The sequence below is a fragment of the Colletotrichum spaethianum genome, assembly GCF_022836535.1.
Source record: "Colletotrichum spaethianum MAFF 239500 DNA, contig01, whole genome shotgun sequence".
Classification (NCBI taxonomy): domain Eukaryota; kingdom Fungi; phylum Ascomycota; class Sordariomycetes; order Glomerellales; family Glomerellaceae; genus Colletotrichum; species Colletotrichum spaethianum.
Window position 1 is genome coordinate 1,693,489 of NW_026054771.1, and position 23,689 is coordinate 1,717,177.

The 23,689-nt window shown below is 42.1% G+C and overlaps 8 protein-coding genes and 1 non-coding gene across 9 annotated transcripts; 4 read left to right on the forward strand and 5 right to left on the reverse strand.

The window, feature by feature from the left end:
* Window positions 1–880: 880 nt before the first annotated feature.
* On the reverse strand, window positions 881–2,802 carry ColSpa_00450 (FAD-binding monooxygenase moxY; the record flags this gene model as incomplete). Its single annotated transcript, XM_049266662.1, has 2 exons — window positions 881–2,410; window positions 2,470–2,802. The coding sequence occupies 2 exons, from the start codon at window positions 2,800–2,802 to the stop codon at window positions 881–883; spliced, it is 1,863 nt and encodes a 620-aa protein (XP_049122619.1).
* Window positions 2,803–3,917: 1,115 nt separating this feature from the next.
* ColSpa_00451 (putative transporter SEO1) lies at window positions 3,918–5,325 on the forward strand (the record flags this gene model as incomplete). The annotated part of the gene is made up of 2 exons (XM_049266663.1): window positions 3,918–4,359; window positions 4,415–5,325. The coding sequence occupies 2 exons, from the start codon at window positions 3,918–3,920 to the stop codon at window positions 5,323–5,325; spliced, it is 1,353 nt and encodes a 450-aa protein (XP_049122620.1).
* Window positions 5,326–6,645: 1,320 nt separating this feature from the next.
* On the forward strand, window positions 6,646–7,066 carry ColSpa_00452 (dimethyl-sulfide monooxygenase; the record flags this gene model as incomplete). Its single annotated transcript, XM_049266664.1, has 2 exons — window positions 6,646–6,774; window positions 6,824–7,066. 2 exons carry the CDS (start codon window positions 6,646–6,648, stop codon window positions 7,064–7,066), a joined length of 372 nt encoding a protein of 123 aa, XP_049122621.1.
* Window positions 7,067–7,089: 23 nt separating this feature from the next.
* ColSpa_00453 (dimethyl-sulfide monooxygenase) lies at window positions 7,090–8,320 on the forward strand (the record flags this gene model as incomplete). The annotated part of the gene is made up of 2 exons (XM_049266665.1): window positions 7,090–7,325; window positions 7,393–8,320. 2 exons carry the CDS (start codon window positions 7,090–7,092, stop codon window positions 8,318–8,320), a joined length of 1,164 nt encoding a protein of 387 aa, XP_049122622.1.
* An 897-nt stretch (window positions 8,321–9,217) lies between these two features.
* On the reverse strand, window positions 9,218–10,074 carry ColSpa_00454 (putative zinc metalloproteinase; the record flags this gene model as incomplete). Its single annotated transcript, XM_049266666.1, has 3 exons — window positions 9,218–9,429; window positions 9,484–9,671; window positions 9,728–10,074. 3 exons carry the CDS (start codon window positions 10,072–10,074, stop codon window positions 9,218–9,220), a joined length of 747 nt encoding a protein of 248 aa, XP_049122623.1.
* A 1,933-nt stretch (window positions 10,075–12,007) lies between these two features.
* On the forward strand, window positions 12,008–12,098 carry ColSpa_tRNA_004. Its single transcript is given in 2 exon segments — window positions 12,008–12,045; window positions 12,063–12,098. It is a non-coding gene; the product is annotated as a tRNA-Val (tRNA).
* Window positions 12,099–12,798: 700 nt separating this feature from the next.
* ColSpa_00455 (uncharacterized protein) lies at window positions 12,799–13,543 on the reverse strand (the record flags this gene model as incomplete). Its single annotated transcript, XM_049266667.1, has 2 exons — window positions 12,799–12,809; window positions 12,841–13,543. The coding sequence occupies 2 exons, from the start codon at window positions 13,541–13,543 to the stop codon at window positions 12,799–12,801; spliced, it is 714 nt and encodes a 237-aa protein (XP_049122624.1).
* A 1,027-nt stretch (window positions 13,544–14,570) lies between these two features.
* Window positions 14,571–14,948, reverse strand: ColSpa_00456 (uncharacterized protein; the record flags this gene model as incomplete). The annotated part of the gene is made up of 1 exon (XM_049266668.1): window positions 14,571–14,948. One exon carries the CDS (start codon window positions 14,946–14,948, stop codon window positions 14,571–14,573), a length of 378 nt encoding a protein of 125 aa, XP_049122625.1.
* Window positions 14,949–16,498: 1,550 nt separating this feature from the next.
* On the reverse strand, window positions 16,499–17,527 carry ColSpa_00457 (uncharacterized protein; the record flags this gene model as incomplete). Its single annotated transcript, XM_049266669.1, has 1 exon — window positions 16,499–17,527. One exon carries the CDS (start codon window positions 17,525–17,527, stop codon window positions 16,499–16,501), a length of 1,029 nt encoding a protein of 342 aa, XP_049122626.1.
* Window positions 17,528–23,689: the final 6,162 nt, after the last annotated feature.

Genomic DNA, 23,689 nt, shown 5'->3' on the forward strand with positions numbered 1-23,689 from the left:
TATGCAGGGATGGGTGTCATAGTCAGGGTTGCCGTGCTGCTATTCGCAGCCTAGCTCCTGTCATAGAGGCAAGATTGATGTGCCATCGACACATGCCGGGACCAAAGGTGCAGGGTCCAGACAAACTTTTTTCTTCCCTCTTTTCTGACTATCCCAGTTCCACCCCCAGAGTTACTCCAATTATCTAGTAGCTCAGCGTTTGAAACTAAACTCGACAGGTATTTTGTACAAATTACTGGCGACTGGGGGCATTGGTTGAGTGGGTGGTTCTGCTCGGCGTTGCGAAATCAACCGGGTTCAGCACGCCATTCCGCTGCCGGCGCACAGATGCCAGAGTACCACTCACGCTGGCCCATCATCACCCAAAATAATTAGCTTGAACCAAAAAGCACGCGAGAATTGGAAACAAGCGCGAGTTACCAGAGCTTTCAGGACTGTGCAGTCCATGTCAACTGGCCCCAAGCACGTGGGATGGGCCCTTGTGGCTTTGAACGTATTCCGCTGAACTATTACATTAGGGTCTTTGGGTTTGTTAACCGGGATGTCACCGTCAATGATGACGGCTTGGCGTCGGCTCTCGGGTTGAAGGGTCTGCAAAGCGTACCATGCCGCCGGTAAACCGGTTAAGGCATAATCAGGTCCATATCGATAGTTGGTTCTGGGTGCTGGCTTTTTGAAAATGCCGGGAAGTTCACGTTATCGAGTGAGAGCTTTCTGTAAGGACTTTCAAACGAGCGAATTGAGTCTTGATGAACTGTGCTATCGAGAGATAATACTACCCTAAGGGTATAGCAGCCTCAACGAGAGGTGTGGCCCACTCGTTTTTCTTGATATCTATAATTCTTTCACCTTGAAAGTCTCGATTACCCAATTGGAGCATTTATGGCACACTCCACCAGCTCTCATGAACATCCTTAACATCAACACCACCAGCCTTCAGATATGGTGTGACATCAGCCTCCGGATCCAGTTCCTTCTTCGTACACCCTTTGCCGAAGTACCACAAGAAAGGGTTCTCCGATTCACCTACATACTCATACTCGAAATCCTCCCATCTCGGCTCCCGCTGCACGATAGTCGCCAATGTCGCCGACCCCGGCCACAGACCATGGATCCTCGACCCGGCCTTACCACTGTTATACCACGAGCTGCAGTTTTCCGACAAAACTGTGGTCGCGAAGAAAGCGTCCGAGTACTGTGTAAAGTTATCCGCCGCCTTTTTAGTAGGCTGGATGCTCTTGATGCCCTCGCGACTCGCCTTGCGCAGGATCCGCGCGAAATACGTGATCTGGTTCTCAACATTGTGCGGGACCGTGCCAGAGCGGCCGCTGCCGTTAGGTCCGTGGATGAAGAGCAGGTTGGGGAAACCTGGAGTAGCGGAGCCGAAGTAGGTGTAAGGCCCGTCGGGGCGCCAGAGTTGCGTGAGGTCCTGGCCCTTGGCTGTGATAGGGAACGGCGGCACCATGTCGACATTGGCGCCTGTTGCACAAAAGATTGCGTCGACTTCGCGGTGCTTGCCGTCTTCTGTCTCGATACCGGTTTCAGTGATGCGCTTGATGCGGGTTTGAATGTAATCCGTCTTCTCGGATGTGATGGCCTCGAGGTAGCCCGGTCCAGGGGTCAAGCGACGGCAGTGTGGGGAGAACTCAGGGATAAGGGCGTCGATGAGCTCCGGCTTTTTGGTAAGACGATCGTTCATGAATTTGCGGAAATTCTCCCGCGCGCCTTCGTTTTCACTAGATCCCTTGAGCCAACCGGTGAAGTGGCGAAAGTATTTGCTTTCGTTGTCCTTGCGGTACTTGAGGTACGCCTCCGGGTCTTTGCGGAAGGTCTCTTTCAAGTCTTCTGGGATAAGAATTGGCTCGATCGAGGTCTCATCGCCGGCAAAGGACGCCGTGATCCACGTCTTGTTTCGCGCATAGTGGTCCAGGTGTGAGACGACCTTGTGCAAGTTGGAGGTGAGTTGGATGCCGCTGGCACCGTTGCCGATCACGGCGACCTTTTTGTCCCTGGGGTCGAAGTTGGGATCCCAGTTCGAGGCATGTCTAAGAACGCCCTTAAAGTCCTTGAGACCAGGGTAGTCTGGCAGCTTCCAGGCGTTGAAGCGGCCAATGGCAGTCAGGACGAATTCGGCCTCTTCAATCCTGATTGCGTCCGTTTTTAGATCGCGGATGGTAATTTGCCATATCGAGCGCGAGTCGACCCAATTCAGACCCTCGACACGTTGTGAAAGCTGAAGGTACTTGTATACATCATACTTGCGCGCCAAACCCTGCCAGTAGTTGCGGATCTCAGCACCTTGAGCAAATTCCTCTGTCCACTGAGTGTTTGGATCGAAGGTCGACTGGTAGACGTGGGCTGGTACGTCGCAGCGGACGCCGGGGTAGATGTTTTCGAACCAAGTTCCACCCTGAATTCTCCCTGTTAGTCTTTGTCGAATCTTTGTGTCTTGGGTTTCTGAGGACTTACCACGTCTGCGTTCTTTTCGTAGACAGTAAGCTTGATGCCAGGAACCTTTGCTGGGAGAAGCACACCGGCGAGAACTCCAGAAAGACCTGCACCGACGACGGCCACCCGCAATTCTTGAGGCTCATCTATGTATCTGTCGACAAGCTTGATAGGGAAATCATCGTAAATAGACTTTGGGGGTGTGAGAAGTGAGTCTACTGTCCGGTCGATGAGTGTCTGTTGATCCAGGCCGCTTTTGGCGGGTGTCTCAGTCACAACGTCTTTTTGATCGTCGGTCGTACCCAGCACATCGCTAGTCGTGGGCGACGTTGTCGTCTCAATATGGTCACCCATCATGGAATATTTACGGTGCGTGTTACTTCAAAGACCACGTCCTAAGCCGATAAACTTAGACAGCTTCAAGCACAGCTCGAGGGCAGATGAGATGGGGGACCTCCATTTTGTCCAACCTCTAATCTGCCCCTCGCGGGACCGGACATCGGAATCACGTCAGACACTTGCTTGAACGCGTTACACGCCCAAGGAAGGGATGTTATAAGCTCTCAGATTTGGTTCAACCCGGGACCACCTCGTCAACCACAAAGTATCCTATCAGAGATGAGACATTGTTATCTCGAGCAACAGCTCGACACTCTGGGCAGCTGTCTACCCCACCATGAAGCTTCTGTTTTACCCCGCCGCTGATGGTGCGGGTAATCCTCCGCCATGGTTGTTGCCGGAGATGAGGTGCGCGGGATATGGGGAGCACGCCATCTCCCCACTTTCTTGGGGAATATCCACGAACGCTCAACCCCCAACTATGCGCTCCCCTACCTCCCTGGATCGGAGCTCAACACCACATGCAATCGAGGCTCCGACTTGCCGGTTGCGCCCTTTGAAGGCAATTGCAAAAGTACACTGATTTGTCTCCAATTCTGCGAGGTGATAGAGGGGATGCATGGATGATGCTATCTGGTGGTGTGGGACCGAATGGCTGGGGTTCGAGTGGTCTATCATAATAAAGAGGCGCCTCACCTTTCCTCTTTACATCTGATCAATTGTCACATCAATGAGCCCTGGTATGGTGCAATGGCCCATCCTCTGCGTGCTTTGTTGCTGTAACGTCTCGTCGCGCCCCTCCACTCCATGGTCGGGCTTGGTGCTATGCCAATACGCAGTAGCCTTCGACTTTTCACCTTGGGTAACGCCAGCGCCAAGTTTTGCTTCACAGGCCTGCGTGATATTCTTCTCTGGACCTTTGTATCAAGGCCTGAAAAGATTCTTCGTGGGCGCTTTGACATGGGACAGGAAAATTTGACAATAGGGGCTGGGGTGTCAGGTTTATACTAAAATTGAAGATTCCTTTGAATCCATTTTCCTCGATTGTATTGCTCCATTACCATGCAATAAAACCTTCAACATCTTTTTTCGTCTATTTTTGTTCAGGAACCAATTCCTGAGTCTCTATCATGGTGGTTCAAGCTCGTAGGCGGTGGTGGCATATCCAATGGTTCGCCGATACCGACACGCCGGAGGAACGCAAGCTCATCAACAAGTTGGACCTCCTCATCGTTCCATACGCGGTATTGAGTTATTGGGTCAAGTATATTGACCAGGCCAATCTCAACAACGCCTATGTCGCTGGACTCAAGGAAGACCTTGGGTTCAAAGGCAATGAGCTTGTACAGCTTCAGACATTCTACATCATTGGCGCTGTCACTGGGCAGCTACCAATGATGTTTATCCTTACTTATGTTCCAATTCATTGGCTCATTCCTTTCTTGGACATTGCTTGGGGTGTTTTCACGCTACTTCAGTTCCGCGTTACCGGCTTTGCTGAGCTTGCTGCATATCGGTTCCTCGTTGGATGGTTCGAGGCCGCCTTTTTTCCGGTCATGCACTATCTATTTGGTGAGTCGAGCCATAATAGAGCTGAGAATCCGTATGGTTTACTAACTACCCATAGGATCCTGGTATCGCGGCGATGAAATTGCAAGACGTGGTGGCATCTTTTATGTTGGCCTTTCCTTGGGCACGCTCACTGCCGGTCTCATTCAAGCCGGTGCCTCATCTCGGCTTGAAGGTGTGAATGGTCTTGCAGGATGGCGGTGGATGTACATCATCTGCGCTCTCATCACCATTCCCATTGGTATTCTGGGCTATTTCGTCATCCCAGGTACCCCTGAACAGCCGAACCGCCTAGTTTTGAAGAGAGAAAATATCGAGTTGAGCGTAGAAAGACTGAAGCGCGCTGGTCATTCATCACATGGCAAGCTCAGATTTGGTGCTTTAAAGAAAGTCTTCTTATCACCACAATTCTGGGGTATCATCCTTGTCGATGTTTTTTTCTGGAACGCCGGCATTCATACATCTTCCGGAAGCTTCCTGTTGTGGATCAAGAGTCTCGGTCGGTATTCCGCTGCAAAGGTCAACGAGCTCGGCACAATTGCACCTGCACTGGGTATCTTCTACACATTGTTCATCTGCTTCGCTTCAGATCTTGTTCTGGGCCCGGCATGGGCTATCACTCTATCGCATGCATGGAATATCATCGGATTGATCATTCTGGTCATTTGGAACGTTCCTGAACCTGCTAAGTGGTTCGCTTTCTCAACTATCTACTCATCATACGCGATGTCAAGCGTCTTCCATGGATGGGTGAATACTCAACTGCGATCATCGCCGGCCGAGCGTTCCTTCACTCTGGTTCTTATCAATGCAATATCTCAGTCTTCTACGGCATGGACTCCTCTGTTGGTATTTCCCACTGTTGAGGCCCCTCGGTATCCCAAAGGCTTTGCGTTCACACTCGGTTCTTCAATCCTTCTGATAATCGCCACTCACATTTTGCGGATATATTTGAAACGAAAAGAGTAAGTCGCTTCTGCCATTGGAACTTAAATGATTTCACCCAAGGTCACTGACGGTCATCCAGCCCGCAAGTCGAGAATTCAACTGGTTTTCCTGAGAGTGGCCCAGAAGGTCACACCACTATTGAAGGTAACAAACCATTGCCAATAGTGTTAAACGGTAGTGGTGACCGAAGCGACTGAAGAAACAGTCTTGGAAGTGCTGCTCGAAGCTGATTATCGGTGAGCATGGGATTCCACATTGTAAAGAGCTCAAGGTCGAGGAAGTCAAGGCGTGAGTCCTTGGAAGACGCACAAGCGGAGAGCTTTGTCATGTGCAAGTTTCCTAAAACCCTGAGAGTAGCCGGCTATTAATTGTGATAATACTGGTGTCCTATCAATTGAGTCCTCTTTATAACGAGGGCCTTTGTTACACCAACTCTTCCCACTACGTGAACGCTCGATGACTGATTACTCAAGCTAATCTGCCTTCGGTGTTCACGCTATATTCTACTTTAAGATATTTCCAAATGGAATGGATTTTTGCAATTTCCTTCTGCTGAACTCTAGTCCCCTACCTCGGTATTCTGGTTTGGTTCAAGTCGCTACTCCAACTCGTTCGAAGAAAAGCTGAAACTGGGCCATGTAGTATCACTCAACGTTGACCTAGAGCCCTATGTATCGACCAATTGGTCAGCATTGGAGAGCGTTATGTTGAAGCCTCGCTATTTCATCGTCAATAATTTCGGATTATGAAATCTTGTGGCCATAAAGTAAATATGTATGTGAGAAGATGAGGTCTTTTTTGGCCGTCTAATTAGTATCGTGTTATTTGAGATGGTTATCGTTGTGGCCTGCATGAATTTCTGCAAGCAGGTTTCGACCCGCTATGGAAACGCAGTTCTATTTGGCCCACCACACCGTCGGCGAACCAAGCGTCGGGTCGAGAACCAATGAGTAGACATTGTCAGGTCTTAGAGATCTTTATTGCTTGTCTGATGTCAAAATAGCCGACCGGCGTCGAGCCCGAAACGTAATTCTTTGCTTCATACTGAGGGAATGACGGATGGCACCATCCACGCCCGCAATCACGCCAACGTTCCGCCCTGCGTTGGAGACGTTGAATTGGAGACTACGTGCAGATAACGTTCCGCGCCAGTCCCACGCAACGGGCGACAACGGCGATGACGACATGGCGACTGGCTGAAGGAGTTTCTTGCGTCGTGTGTATGCGCCAAGTGGAAGAGATCAGGATGCTTCGTGTACGGTTAAAAAGCCGGAAGGCCGCGCAGTTTGAACAAAGCTGGTGGATGAGATTTAGGTATTACTTGATGCAAACATATCCAAAATGACTTCGGTACCGATACACAGCTCTATCAATGGTGACAGTGGCGTCAGTTCAAGGGTGAAGAAGCAAATCCTGCTGAACGCTTTTGATATGTCGACCGTCGGACACCTCTCTCCTGGGCAGTGGAAGGTTTGTCGCTCTTCTACGCAATTTTGTCGAAAGATGGATCATTTGGTAGCTAAGCGTCTTCCAGAACCCTGCCGACAAATCAGCAACCAAGAGAGATCTTAACTACTGGATTGATCTTGCGAAGCTGTTGGAAAGAGGTGGCATCAACGCCCTTTTCCTAGCCGATACGTATGGGGGTTACGATACATACGAAGGCAGTCTTGATAACTGTATTCGCCGCGCGGCCCAATGGCCAATGACGGATCCGACAATTGTGGGGAAAGTCCTTATCATTGAGGAGAGTCCTAGCTAACAAAGTCGTAGCCCATTAGCGCCATGGCGGCAGTGACCAAGAACCTCACTTTCGCCATCACCGCATCCACGTCTTTCGAGCCACCTTTTTTGCTTGCGAAACGCTTCTCGACTCTAGATCATTTCACGAGAGGTCGAATTGGCTGGAACATCGTCACTTCTTGGAAAAAGGCAGCGTTCAAGGCCATTGGACTTGATAGCCCAATTCCCCACGATGAGCGATACGCACAAGCGGATGAGTACCTGCGAGTGCTGTACAAGTTGGTCTCTCTCCTCGGGACCGTAGACTGTGTCTACTCTTGAATTGGTGCTAACCAATTGTATCAGGCTTTGGGAAGGTTCATGGGCAGACGACGCGATTACACCTGATCCCGAGAACGACAGCTATGCTGACCCCGATAAAATCCGAACAATTCACCATCACGGAAAGTTCTTCGATCTTGACACACGTCACATTGTCGATCCATCTCCTCAGAGAACCCCTTTCCTCTTTCAAGCAGGCACTTCAGCGGCCGGTTCCGAGTTCGCGGCTACCCACGCCGAGGGTATATTTGTTTCGTCTCATTCGCCACAGCTCCTACGGCCCAAGATCAAGCAGATCAGAGAGAAGGCCGCAGCTCTTGGCCGAGACCCTCAGTCTTTGAAGTTTTTCGCTACTTTCACTCCTATCGTTGGTCGAACAGATGAAGAGGCTCAAGCTAAGCATGAAGAGCTGAAGAAGTACGCCTCCGTAATTGGTGGATTGGTCCTCGTTAGTGGTTGGACGGGTATCGATCTCTCCAAGATCCCTGTCGACCAGGAAGTCACTGCTGCCGACTCACTGGAGGCACACAAGGTTCGCAGTATCCTCGATTCATTCACAACAACGAGCGAGCACGTACCTAAATGGACACCGCGGGTCATCGCTGAGCGAGCGGCAATTGGAGGTCTTGGCCCTGTATCCGTTGGAAGCCCACAGAAGGTGGCCGACGATCTGGAGTATTGGATTCGAGAGGGTGACCTAGATGGATTTAATCTCGGATATGTGACAACACCTGGTACATTTGAAGATGTTGTTGATCTTCTTATTCCCGAGCTTCGACGTCGAGGAATTTACCCAGAGGCACCCGCGGAGGATGTACAGCTGACGGCTAGAGAAAAGGTCTATGGTGAGGGGCAAAAGGGCTTAAGAACCGATCACCCCGGTTCTACTTACAAATACGACGTCTATAAGGAGGACAGCACCGAGTCACAAGAGCAGGATCCCATTCACTAAAGCACAGTTACATGTAAGTTCCACTTTCAATGGAAAATGGGCTTGGAAGGGTACCACTTGGGTGCATTAGGCAGACACCTATGCGTCAACATAAGGGCTAGCCTAAGCAGGCTAATGAGAGTTCAGTCACACAATGTATTTCTCTTTTTTGGGCGTTTTCTAGTTCCCCTTATCTGAATCAAATCACCTCGTGTCGTTTGCATAACTCTATAAGATACAAAATGAGTCTTTCAATCCTATCGTCCCTTAACGGGCTTATAGATGCTTGCATGGCTTTGCTACTATCATGGACCGTCTCTTTCACTTTGACTACGTCTATTCGCCCTTAGGTGACGGGCCCACATTCAGATTATTGAACTTCAATCGTCAGGAATATTCGATTGTTAAGTTCGTTTTAGCACTCGTGAGATCGATCTTGAGACATATCATGGCACCTGCTATGAAACCATGATATACACGTGAGGAAAAGACAGGTTTCTTGGACGACCTCAAGTGGATGAATGGAACAAATGGGGGTGGATGCGAGCTTGGCTGAGGGGTAGCACACACCTTGTATGTACATTTGGTAAAACCTTTTGACGTACCATATCAACAACGTGAATTTCAAGAGAATATAGGAATATTGAGTTTATGGATAGTTTCGAAAGCCTTGAGCATGCAGTTCTTTAAGCCTTCTTAAGGCCGATTAGAATCCCTTGGAACAAGTTCTCGCGGTCAAGGCCCTTAGTCAAAGTTTCGAAGGGAAAATTAAATATAGAACGAATTGACTCTATGTACATGTCTAATCGGAATATTTACACATTGAAGGGGCGCCCGCAGCTCTAATCTGTCCAGAACAACAGTCGAACCAGTCGAATCGATGCACCAGAATCAAGGTGGAGAGACCAATGTGGTTCTTTAAGCGACAGAGATGGTGTAGGCAGTGGTCTTGAACACGGCATTGCTTCCGGAGAAGGGCTCCGTACCGGCCTGCAGGCTGGTGACAACGTTGGTCTTGGCGACGCCCTGCTTGGAAGTGAGGTAGTTGAAGAAGCCCATCAAATCACCGTTGAAACTCTTGATAGCACTGGGCGCGACAAAGGAGTAGACAGTGGTGTCACCGTTGGGGCCTAGTGGTCGAAGTTAGACAGCAACCCTTTGTGATTCCGTAACGCTTCATTTACCTTTGTAGAGAGACCACTTGGTACCAGCGATGGTAGGAGTGTCAATGGTTTTGCCAGTGCTGGAGATTGGGCCGGCACCGCCGAGGGCGTTGAGCCAGATCATGATCTCGTACTTGTTGTTGGCACCAACAGAGGGAGCGAGCCAGAGGTCGTAAGCAACATCAGCTACAATGTTGGAGCCGGTGTAGCTGGCAAAGTTGTCAGATCGAGAAACCAGCAACAGGCTCGCGGGAATGAAACTCACCTCCAGGTCCACTTGGAAGGGATGGACTTGATAGCAGAGAGCTGCTTGTTGACCTTCTCGAGAGCAACGTTGGAGTAGGATTTGACCTGTCCCGCACCTCCGTTCCAAGTCCAGGATGTTGACCAAGCGACGGAGCCGGACTTCAGGGATTCGAAAGTGGTGCACTGGCTGCCAGAGGTGGCTTGCTTCGCGCCCCAGTTGTTGTGGTAGATAGTAAGACCTCCGGTAGTAACAGAGCCGAAAGAGTCACACATCTTGGTGGCGCGCTTGTCAACGGTCACGGGCGTGGGGGTGGCCACGGCCGTGACAGCCAGGATGGCCGAGACGACGTAAGAGGAGAAATGCATGGCAGAAGACGTTCAACGGCAAGGTTAGAATGAATGACTAAAACGAATGTGGTTTAGGAGAGAACGTAGTGTTAGAACGAACTTAAAAGCTTGTTGCCGAGTAGAAGTTCCCAGGCGGGCAGGCGGCAGTTGATATATACTTACTACATGATCTTACGTCAATGACGGAGGTTTTTTTTTTTTCCTTTTCTAGAAGAAGAGAAGTCCCTCCAATTACGGCGCAAAGTGCCGACTGGAACGCTAGTAGGCGGCCACAATGTTACGATAGGGGTGAGTACCCGACCCTGTGCTGCTTTCCTTGACCGGGATGTCAGAGCTAAGCTTCGGACGGAAAGCTTAATGCGGGTTTAGTGAGTGTCCACCATAGTGGTGTCCACTAGGTACGGTTTCAATTAAATCACTTTCCCAGCGCGCAAAGCCGTGGCCACGCGGTTTCCAAATGACTCCACCATTAGGGGATTGTGGGCGGGTAATCTTCTCATTGCGTTTATTCTCATATAAAATAGATTGTTTTTTGAGGGACAGTAATCAAGAAACCCTAAATTAGAAATGCAAATCCACATTATCCTTGGAGCAATATCCCAAAAGGTAATGGACAAAAAAGATAGAGGTGAGTCTCGACTCGTGTTCGATCAACTTAAGTTGACATTGAAGACCAGCCCCAATCATCATCTTGGAAATAAAAAAATCAAAAGAGTCTGTCCAGTTAACGTTACAACGATCCTCCGCTCTCGGGTCATCCCGAACATTGGCCTGGTAGTTGTTGTCGGCTGTTACAGTTCTTTTCGTCATATAGGCTTGTTCACTAGAGCACCCAAGCTTCAGTGAGCAACCCTGTCTTCACTAAACACAGGATCAGCCAGTACAATCGTTCTCCTTGCCCACCTCAATTCGAAACTCCGCTGCAGTATATATATGAAGCTGCCGCCACGGACAGGCTAAAATTTGGCACATGCAGTTCACACTAGGTCGCGCGCGGCTGCAGCGGCACTTGTTGCTTTCATCTTGCGACGTCAAACCTTCTGTGACCTATGTCTCAAGTGTATATTTGCCATGGCTACACAATCTGATGACCTGCGACCGAGTATTCGTAGCCGACTTTGCGACAAAACTTATAGAACGATGGGAGGTTGCTGGCGACACCTCAATGCCCCAATTTTGCCGACTGTCCCGGCTTGAGGATGCTGTGTCATTCGGTAGAGCCGAATTAGGCCAAGATCCGATCGAGCCGAAGACAAACGGAACCGGCTCAGCGGTGCTCTCCCAGATTCCCAGGATCTTCATCCCCTGCCGAGCAAGAGCACCTGCAGCCTCTCAGAAAGTCTGTCTCGGGGCACCGAAAACGAAAACGGTAACGGAGCCCGACTACCGACATGAGCGCATCCACACGAACCATACGTGCTGCGTCTGACGAAAATGCGGTCTAGACCTTGTTGATTTGCCATCCATTTCGCTTTTCCCGTTCTTGCTCGCTTAGGTTCAATGTCCGCCGTTGTCCTTCTCAAAGAAGACGATGGAAGACTATCATTGATGTGATGATTCTGAGCTGCCTCGATATCCGATACTACGTGGATTTGAACTGGCGAGTGGGTTCTGGCGAATTGACGCGCAGTGGGCAACGCTAGAAGGTCGTCTCAGCCGCCACGCCAGTATTCCCGTCCTGGCACCAACAACCAAATTAGGAGAAGAGGATATTAACTTAATCTCGACTTCTTTCAACTCTCGATTGCTGACTCGGGCTTATACAGGCAGAGACACAAGCAGAGGAGGCTATCATGCTCAGAAGTACTCCGTAATATGCAGGCGTTCAAAGTCAGCGTCGGTTGGATGCAACTGTGCCAACTCCGACCCTCATCTCGCTAAAACCTTGCAGTGCAGCACCGCAGCGGAATCCACTTGGGTAAGAGTGTTCTCTGCATTATACAACATTACCGGCTGTGTGTTCTAGTGGATTATGATTTCTCGTTCACAAGTATGTGCACTTGATCCCGAGAAGGTCGCAGGTTCGAGCCCTGCCACGGTCATAGCAATTTCTTTTGCCGTCGTGTTCAATCCCCTGTTTTGAGATGGAATGCCCGGGTTCACGATGTGACACCCGCACATTGACTAAGCATTTACAACTGTCACTGTGTGTTATTGTATGTTTTGCTTTTATCTAGTCATCTTATGTCTACGGCCGTGCCCCCAAGGAGAACATTTGTGACCAATCCCCGTGCTGTCCAGGAGGCATATAATACCTTACTCGACAATCAGCGAGTTTCTCATCTGTCAGTGCCCTTGGCGACTTATGTTGTACTTTCTAAGCCCAACTTTTGGCGTTGTTTCCTCATTCTTCTGGCGCAATCCGTGCTCAAGAGTATATCCACCTTGTCAATTGTTTTCTTCATTGCGTCCGCAATTCGTTCTGCAGGGTTGCACTCCGAATGCTTTTCATAGCAAGTCATATATGAAAGCACCCTTTTGAGAGATTTGAGCAGGTCCATGATGCTCTCGTCTGACCTGATCTCAACCTCTGTTCTTCTGGTGCCTCGGACGTATATCAATCCCGCAAACACACTCCCCAGAACAACATAGTCGCATTTCTTGTCTCTAGTGATGGGTATGTCGGAGATGCCGGCACACAGCCATTTTCCGTCTATCAACCTATTGATAAGGCTGTTCAGGTGTGCTGGCAGATCTGAAGCCAGTTGGCTCCGCAGTGTACGGATGTTTTCTGAGAAAGTATTAGATAATACCTGGTGAAGAATAGTGTGTCCTTCTGCTTACCAGATATCATGGGTGAGCCGAGAGAGTCGTGGATGTAGTTGTCCAAACGAACTCCTTCAGTAGTCACCATGTGGCCCTCGTTGTCGGCGACACAAGTGAGGGCAATCTTGATGATTGTTCTTGAGAAGAGCCTCTCATCGCCTAGTGTCCAAGCCATGCAGGCCAACATCCCCAGGTCATGTCCGTTTCGACTAGTTTCCGCACTCTTCAATACTCCATACCACTGCGTGATCCACGGTTGTAGAACCTGCTCCATTTCGTATGAGCTTGCGAGACACAAGGTGTTATAGATCTCCGTGAGAGTAGGATCTCTTGGTACTTGGTAGAACTTGGAATGGATGATGTTGAGAAGGATAACCAGGCCAGATGACTTGTCAAATTGACAAGCGTAGAGCGACGGGGTGCATTCCCAGCATTCGCCATCGTGCGTTCTGATCTCGGAAACCGTCTCGTAGAGCGACCTTCTCCAAAAGGGTGATGAGCGCTGTAATGTGTTGGAGCAAACGCGGTATGATCTAGTATCGCCAGAGGAAGGATCGGTCCCGATTCGCAGTAGCAAATCACCGTTGGGATCTATCTGAATCTCATCTTCGTCTGCTACAGTATCAACAGATGGTGTCTGGATCCATTCGGCCTCCATATCGCTGTCGTATTCATCAACCGCATCAGCAGCTGGGCGCAGAGCAAGGTTCTTGATCTCCATGACTATGATGTTTTGGTCCTCCGATTTTCAGACACTAGATGGGGGTTGTATTGGAAAGAAAATGAAATTTCTTAACGATGGCGGAATGCACAATGATGTCGTTCAAGGCGAGCACCGCCCGCCCGCTGCCCCAGCACGGAGGTCACGGGGCGTCTTGGGATGTCATGTCTTGTTACATGGCAGAGTTTCTTGGGTCACAAACTCTGTGTTGCGCAAAGACTGTGCACATGAGGGGAGCAGAAACACACGGAAGTACCAGTTTTACGTAATGATACAGGCTCAACCATGGGCCGATTGACCTGATAGGTTGATAATGCTTGGCATCTCGTACATGGAAACGGCCACAACCATGGTCGATAGTGTCAATTCCGCCAATGTCCCAGGCGAACTGTGACTGTTTCGCGGGGAAGGACCCGGGCTCCGGAGGTCAGGCGGGATGGTCCGTAGGGCTTGGCCTTGTTCAGACTAAGGGCCAAAGCTTCACCGCATACGTAGGGCTTGGTATGTGCAACGCAATTCAAGACTCATCGTGCGGAGAAGTGTCAAGTCCGGGCACCAGGGTAAGTCGTTTTGCTTTGTTTGACTTTTATCTGAAGCAACAGATTTACTTTTTGAGCGAACTTGGCTGGTCTCTGTTTAACTTATCAATTTCATAACTTAGTACTAAAGTATCAATGAATGTGTGTCGCTGACAGCATTTTTTGTGATCAATGGAGTGGATGGTTGAACATAAGTGCTGTGCAACTGATTCATTTGACAGAGTTACGAGGGCGTCATGATGCAAGGTTTGATAAATTGAGACTAGTAATCTATAAATAGTAATGTTTACACTAATGCGTGAAAGGAGAGAAAGAAGAGAGAAAAATAGCCCATGAAGCTCAGACGTAATGACCTGGACTCTTTATGATAGTGAAGTAGACTTGAGGCAGTTGCATCTTTGATTGTCAAAAGGACTGCCTCAACCGACCTCAGCGTCCTTCTCGATGAAGACAGCAGGGAAGTCGAAATAGCATGTAGGAAATTCACCTCAAGCCAGTTTGCTCAACTCAACCTTGTTTTTGTCATCCCCGCCATTTAGTGCACAGTTGATAATGGCACGGTAGTATGGGTTCCTGGTGCCAAGTCCATACGATGTCAACTTGTCATAGATCTCCAACTCGACCTCAATCCAGTCATTCCTGCATATTGCTTTCGGTGAGTTCGTCCTCACGCAGAAACAGTACTCCTCATCGTCCCTAAGCGCAATCCACTGGCGACCAGGGGCAAAGCCACGGTCTTCGCGCGGGCGGATGTTCTCGCGCTTGTCAGCGACAAGGTAGAGCTTGCAATCGCTCATGACATCGTTGGCTACCTTGGGCTTGGTGATGTTGCTGATGAGCTGCAGGGTGACTGTAACGGGCTTCATCATCATTGATTAGGAACCACCCCCCGTTAAAAAACTTGGCAATTTTGCTTTCGTAGGTATCCCATTTTGGGGCAGGCAGGGAGTTGTACTCTTCGTCACGGATTCCAGATTGAAGGCGACGCGTGATAAGGGTTTTGGTGCACAATAGCATCACCGAATTCCAGCAATGGTGTTCAATCCATCCTCGGCATTCAGATTTACTGCTTGGCTGGCTGGTTGGCCAAAATATTGACGCCTGTTATGACTGGTTGCTGGCTAAACAAATTCTAGGGGGCCGATGGCGATTGTCCTACGAGCAATCATGTTAATTTTCTAAAAGATAAGGACTTTGGTACTAGCCCCAGAGTGTTCTGACTGGCGAAGGACCCTGTCGCATCGGTTCGTAGCCGTTGGCAGCATGTCAGAATCCAATCCAAAGCTGCAGGGTAGAGGACACAGCCTTAATAAGGGGCCCATATGACCTGGGAGCACGGTTCCGGCCCCAACTACGGGATATGAAGGGCGTAGCAGCGTAAATAGACCCACCATCGTGGGAACATTCGTCGAGCTACATAGCACAGTTCAAGCAGATATGATTAGGCTTGTTTATCAGTGGACCCCGAGCATCTAGCTTTTGCCTGTCAGTGACGGGATTTGATCGTAGACACGACATAATTCGATCGACAAGAGAACTTCTTGGCAGGGAACGAGACTGAGAACCTAAGGGGCAAGCATATATTCTCCAACTGGTTAGCTCGCTTTCCGTCACTATTGCTAACAAGGTTGACCCGCTATTCGTTGGGTCTCCAAGCTGGTGGGTTCTAAATTTCACTTAGTCTTACAACACTTACCATTCTTCCTTATTGTGCTGGGAAGAACAAGTATTGTCCAGTCTCCAGGTCTTAACCTCCCATCCTGGTATCCGGGAAGGTGGCACAGCGGTCCGTATTCCTTCGCTGGAGATGGTTAAGCCACAATGGAATACCGAATCCTGCAATGAGCTGTAGCTATACTAGTGAAACTATTCTTATTACGTCTTCAATTTTCGTGGACCATTCATTGAATGACCGAGAAAGTCTTCGGTAACAATAGCGCCCTAAAACACCATACAGTGTAGACATGGCAAAATTTAGCGAACATGACATCACGATGCAGGACTTATCTCCAACCGCAAAGTCAATTTAGATCCCTTGATTTGTCAGTAACTACGAAACAAAATGTCATCCAAGGTTCTCCCTTTGTCTCACACTACCATCCTCTTTGCCCCTCTACTCATATGGTACAATAGGCGAGATTTTTAGTCCCTGGCTCTCCCCAGCACTACACTTGAAGCCAGGAGCAATTGGTTGCGGGCCAGTCAATTGGCCACCAGTGCAGGTTGCAAAATGTGTCTCATCTGGCAAGCAGGTAAGGTAGCCCTCGGTACAAGCATTAGGAGGAGTTGGTTGAGACATATTGGGCGAAGAAATTGGCTTAACCCCAGTCACGTCTGCAGGGGCTGGTGTAACAACCATGGTGGCAGTGGCGGTGATAGTAACCTCAGTTGTCACAGTCGTAACTCTCGTTGCAGGTCAAAAACTGGTCGGGGCTTCAGTCTTGCTAGGAGTCGTAACGCCGGGGCTAGGCTCAGCTGGGGGAGCAGACTCACCGGGTGCGACAGTCTCATCTGGGACAGTAGGCTCAACTGATGTCGTAGAAGGGACAGGATATGTCTCGGATGTAACAGATAAGGAGACAGAAGATGGCGCAGCGATAGGCGAGGCGGTGGAAATAATTGTGCCATATGTTGCAGTTGAATTTGGAGCAGCATTTCCAGTCGAGCTAGAAGGAGCATCGACCCCAACAGATGGTTCCGCCGGTGTTTTTGCTCGAGGGTTGCCATCACATGGCTGCTTGTACAAATTCTCTGTTCCCTCGGGGTGCTCGACATAGATACCAGGGTTGGGGAACGCAATAGGGATTTGTGCATTCAGGGCTTCTCCAGTAGTGCAACCGCTAGAAACCACACCAAGGTTTGCCATAAAGAGCTCAGGGAACTGCTCCCGCTTGGTCAGCGACGCACGGCGATCGGCAAAGTACTCACGCTTTATTTTGATGCCGGTAACAGTGATCGGGGCACAGTTCATGTAGTACTCGGGCTGGCCGCCAACTCTTGCAAGCCATATCCAAGCAAAGACATAGTCACCGGGTACGATGCTGGTGGGGATCTGGAACGGGTACTTATCTTCATTAGGGCCCTCGAGATTACCCTTTTGGTTGCGGGCCGGACATCCACCTTCAATGGAGTGAATGACCATCCATCTTGAGTCCTTAGTTGGTTTTGGGTCGGCACTAAGAGCTAACTGGCAGCTGCCACCTCCATGTACAGCTTGCCCTTTGAAGGTAGCTTCGAAAGTCTCGCCAATAGCAATGGTTGTTGGAGATCCGTCGATCTCATAGCCCGCTCCAGCCGGGATCTTGCAAGGAAAGTCGTCGCCTGTGGTAGAAATGGGATTCGTAGGACCGTCAGCGACAAACTTGAAGGGCTTTGGGTTCTCAAGAACGACGTGTCCCAAGGTTGTTGATGCCAGCATCGACGCAAAGAAGATAAATTGGTACATGTCAGAAGGCCTGCTAAGTATTAAGGGCTAAGAGGTAAAGACGCGAAGAATCGGATTTAAGAGAAAAGAAGAAAGGAATTTTGAAACTGAAGTGGCATAGTGATGATGAAGTGGGAGCTTTCGATGTCGGAGTTTTGTGAAGTGATGTTAGGATCAAGTTGTAGTTTAACATCTGAGACATTGTAAGTTAAGATATAAGTCAAGTCACCCACTTCTGGGCACCCCACCCATGTGGGCACCCACAAAACGAAGCTATCGCAACAACACCACCCTTTTCAATTGACTATCGCCAAGGCCCAGATGCAACTATGATACAGCTTTCTGCCTCACTAGGGCAATCAGATGCGCTGGATTCATTTGTGTCAATTTTAGCATCACTAGCCTTGATCTGGGCTTGCCGTATATCGCTAATGTTAGTGAACTTAGTGTTAGGGTCAATTTTAATAGTCTTCCTTTTCCTTACTATAGTGTTGTTGACTTAGGCTTGGAGAAGCTATATCTGGTGCTAGGTAATAGCTAGCTAAAAGGACTGCTCTTAGAAGCCTTTTTTGACCTTTCTAAAGAGCTAGCATTATGTTACGACCCAACAAGTTACCAACAGTAATGCCCCACCCGGACAAGGCAGGACGCGGGCGGCATGACATTTGTATGGACAAGACATAAGAATGGACGGATGACTCCCCGGAACAGGAAGAACTATAGTATAGGTCACGTACAGATAAGATAAAGTGATTACTCTATAAGACCTATTAACTAATTAATAGACTTACTAATTAATTAGTAGATATAAGTAATTAATTAATAGAACTAAGTAAATAATTATTATTAATAAGTTAATAAAATTAGAATAATAGTATTAGATACTAAACCTATATATAAGATAAACTTAAATATACTTAAGGATAAACTTTTATAGCTTTTTAATAATTAACTTTATAATTTACTTTATTATAAATAACTCTTAGATTATTTTTCTATTATAAAGCTATATAAGTTACTTATACTTTAAATAACTAACTAATTATTAACTAACTATAACCTAGTTAAATTACTAACTAAACTTACTTTATTATTACTAAGTATTAACTTTAGCTATTTAATAATAAAAAATACTATTATTAAATATTTAACTATAATACTTTAATTACTTTTATTTAGTAAATTAACTTTAATATTTATTAAATAATAATAATATCTTTTAAAGTTACTTTAACTTTATTTTTTAATAAATCTAAAAAAAAAGTAATTATTTCTTTTAAACTTATAAGCTTAGACTAAAAAATAAAAAGCATTAAATCCTTTAATAATAAAAATAATAATACTAAAATAACTAAATAACTTAAAAAAACCTATAAAGATATTATAAATATATAATAAATATTTAATAATAATATAATACTCTTTAATTAACTTTAAGCTAAAGTCTAATAAACTAATAACCTTAAAAAAAAAGTTTATACTCTTTAAGCTACTATTAATATTATTTTAACTTTAGTAAATAAATAAAAGAAACTTAAGCTTAACTCTTTTACTACTTATAATAAGACCCTTAGAATACTTAAAGGATTTTTAATATAAGTTAAGACCTACTAAACGTTTTACTTTAATAACTTTTATATAAAAATAAAAAGAATTATTTATATAAATATCTTTTTTAAAGAATAAGTCTTTTCTTAGTTTAAACTTTACTTAAAAAACTACTTAAATAATAAAACTTTAAAATACTATAACCTAGAGACCTAGTAAATCTTTAGAAGCTTTATAGGATTTAAGTATACCCTAAAATCCTTATTCTAAGACCTAAATAAGAAACAATAAGCTAAATAAGACTTATTAAACCTTAAATAAACCAAGTTAACTACTAGCTATATTATAAAGTTCTAAAGAATCTATATATAACTAAACTATATTAATAATACTAAAATCTTTATATTTTATTAAAAACTAAAAAAAGAAATAAAAAATAAATTATTAAAAATAAATTAACCTAATAACTTCTTCTAATATATAGAAATAGTAATTTAAATTAATACCTAGCTATATAAATAGTAAAAAGAAAAGAAAAAAAACTACTACTTTTAGTTAAATACTAGTAAAAAGTATATATTATAAGGACCTAAGTCTATATAACTTAGTAGTTACTAAAAAAACAACTAAAGTATTACTTATAAATAATATAGTAGACCTATAGACCTAAGTATAACTAATAAAAATTAGCTAAAATAAGATATTAAAACTATCAAATATTATAACTATAATAAAATAAAACACTATACTAATAAGTATTAAAGCCTTAAAAAGAAAAGATTTTAATTAGTTTCTAAGAAGTCTAAGAATCTTAATATAGCTTATAAGATCTTTTATAAACAGCTTATATAAACCGTTTACTATAATAATAAGTATACTACTTACTAAGAATATAAAAAATAAGTAAAATAATACCTTAAAGAACTATAAGTTAAGACTTTAATAGTAGGATATTAAATAAATAATAATTATAACCTTAAGGACACTTTTTTATAAAAGCTAATTCCTAAAAGTAGAACTCTATTTAACTTAGGCCTAATAATTAATTAATAAATAGTCCTAGGCATTAAACCTTATAGGCTTATTATAGTTAAAGGATATAATAAAAAGTATATTTAAATCCTTTAAAACGTATATATAAAAAGAATTAAATAACTCTTAGAAAAACCTTATTTTAGCTACACCTTATATAAACTAATCTAATAGATTAAGTAAAGATTAGACCTAAAAGGAAACTTTATAAAACTCAAAATACTTAAAGAATAATTTTAAAAGGAATTAAGATAAAGCTAAGAACTACTAAAAATTAAAGTTCTAGTAATAAAATAAAGAACTTTTAACTAGAAGTTAACTAAGAAGGCTTAAGAATAGTTAAATAGGATATTATAAATCTAAGAGTATTAAATACTATTTATAGTATACCTTAAATTATTTATTTTAAATAATATAATAATAACTATTAAAATACTATTATAGTACTAGAAATAGCTATATTAAGTAGCTAATAAATATAAGTATTACCTAGAATCTTTAATAGAGGCTATTAGCTTATATACTATACTAGAACCTTAAAGGATACTTTAAAGGACCTTTAACGTTAATAATACCTTTAATAAAAAGAAAAAAGAAGAAAATATAATACCTTAATAAATTATAAAGAAAACTATATACTTAGATAAAGATAACTAATAAATAGAACTTTATAGACTATAAATACACTAAGTAGCTAGATAATTACTTATATAACTAAGACTTAAAGATTATATAATACTTAATCCTAAACACCTTAAATACTAAACAATCTTCTAAGCAAAATACATCTAAGACTATTATATTAAGCATATAACATATAAGTATAAATACTAGTTCTTTCTAAAAAGATATAATATTAACATTATCCTTAAAGTATATATAAATAACTAATTAAAACTATAAGAACTTAAATAAATAAATAAGTATAACATAATAATATTTACTTTTAGCTTTAAATACCTTATAAAATATATTAACTAAATCACTATATAATAAAAAGATTATAAAATAGATAAGTATAGAATCTATTATATCTTTAAGGTATAAGCCTAAAGGTATAAAAAGTAAGAACTTAAGAAATAAAGAAAAAACAAAAAATAACCTAGTCTACTTTACCTATAGTATAAAGACCACTAATAGTTAAAAAATAATAAACGTTAACTATAAAGGTATTATAAAAGGCCTTTAAAGGAAAATCCCTTTACTCTACTATAATAAGTAATAAAGAACACTTAAAACTTAAAGTCTAGATTAATAAATAGTCCTTAGCTATAATAATTAATTCTAGTATATAAGAAAACTTTATATTACTATAATAAATAAACTAATAAAAAATACTATAAAGAAGAAAAAAAAATAGCTATTAGCTAAGAACTATTAAAGGAGATAAGGTTAAGTATAATAAAAACATTATTAATATAAAGACTATATAACTCCTTATAGTTACCTATAACTATTAAGAATAACTTATCTTTAACATAACAGAAATAAAAGACTATAATATTATTCTAGGAATCCTATAGCTATAAAAGCATAATCTATAAATAGATTAAAAAATAAGCTAACTTTAATAAAAAATAAACTTAACTATAGGTTAATATTATATACTATAACCTCTAAGTAAGCTAAAATAATATAAATATATTACTATTATAAAAAAGATTAGACTTATAAAAGATAAGTAATTTAAGTCTTTTATTAATAAACAATAAAAAGAGAAATAACTCTTTTTAATTCTAAAAAAATATTATAAATATAAAAAACTATTTACTAAAGAATTAAAAATAAGCCTATTAAAATATAATATTTATAATTATAAGATTCCTTTTAAGGAAAAAGAACACTTAAAGTTCTATAAGATTTATAGACTTAATAAAATAGAATAAAAGATACTTAATAAGTACCTTAAAGAAAACCTCTAGAAAAGTTATATTTAATTATCTATATTCTTAGTAAAATACCTTATCTTATTTATACTTAAGAAAAACAATAAACTATAACTCTATATAGATTACTAATAACTTAATAATATTATAATTAAGAATTATTACCTATTATTTTTTATCTTTAAATTATAAGACCTATTATATAACACTAAGTAGTTTATAGCTCTTGACTTTAAGGGAGCCTATAACTTAATTAAAATAAAAGAAAACAAGAAATAGAAAATATGTTTTTATACCTATAAAAGTAACTATAAATACTTAGTAATACCTTTTAGACTTATAAATACACTTATTACTTTTTAAACTATAATTAACTATATACTTAAAGAATTTATAAATATATTTATTATAGTTTATTTAAATAATATTCTTATTTTTTTTTATAATCTTAAAGACTATAAGAAGTAGGTTTACTAAGTTCTTTAAAAGTTATAAGAAGTTAAGCTTTTAGTAAAACTAGAAAAAAGTATATTTTATAGCTAATAAGTTAACTTCTTAGGATTTATTATTATACTTAGTAAAATTTAAATAAAAAATAAAAAGATTATAGTAATAAAAGACTAGCTATAGCCTTAGAATGTTAAAGATATATAATCCTTTTTAGGATTTATTAACTTCTACTAATAATTCCTTAAAGAATACTTAAAAAAAATTAATTTACTTATTAAGCTTACTAAAAAAGACACTTCTTTTAAGTAGACTAAAAAATAAAAAAAAATATTTAATAAAATTAAGTAGTAAGTTCTATTAAAACCAGTCTTAATTATCCTAGACCCTTAGAAACTATTCAAGATTAAGATAAATGCCTTAGATTATGTTATTAGTAGATAACTTAGATAACAAGATAATAAAAAAAGGTTATACTTTAATATATTCTTTTCTTAAAAACTTAATAGACCTAAACTAAACTACTAAATTTATAATAAAGAACTTATAGTAATTATTAAAGTATTTAAAGAATAGAAACCTTAACTATTAAGAATAAAGTATAAAATTAAGGTTTATATAGATTATAAAAACCTAGTTTACTTTATTACCTTAAAAGCCTTTAATAAACAATAAATTTATTAGTCTAAATTTTTTTTTAAATTTAATTTCTAAATTATTTATATTAAAGGATCTAAAAATAAAAAAACAAATACCTTAAGTAAAAGACCAGACTATAAAACACTAACACTAAAAGAAACACTTATTATCCTAAAAAAAAATAATAAAAAAGACCTTATACTAGCCTAAAAACTCTTAATAATTAGTTAATATACTAATACTAATATAACTAAAAGAATAACGCCTAAATAGATTAGAGAAATTTATAACGCTAAAGCATATAAATACTAAGGTATAATAAAAACCTTTAAGCAAATTTAATAATACTATAATAAGTAAATTACTTAAATAAAAGTAACTAAAGTAATTAAAAACTATAATATATATAAAAAAAGTAAAAATAGTCCCTATAAGCTATATAAGTAATTATAACCACTACTAGCGTTACTAAAAGCCTAGTACTTAATCTCTTTAGACTTTATTATTAAACTCTCTAAGTTAAGAGAACTACTTATAAGAACCTACTATAATAGCATATTAGTTATTATTAACTAACTTATAAAATATATATACTTTATTTTATATTTAGAATTAAGTATAATAAAAGATC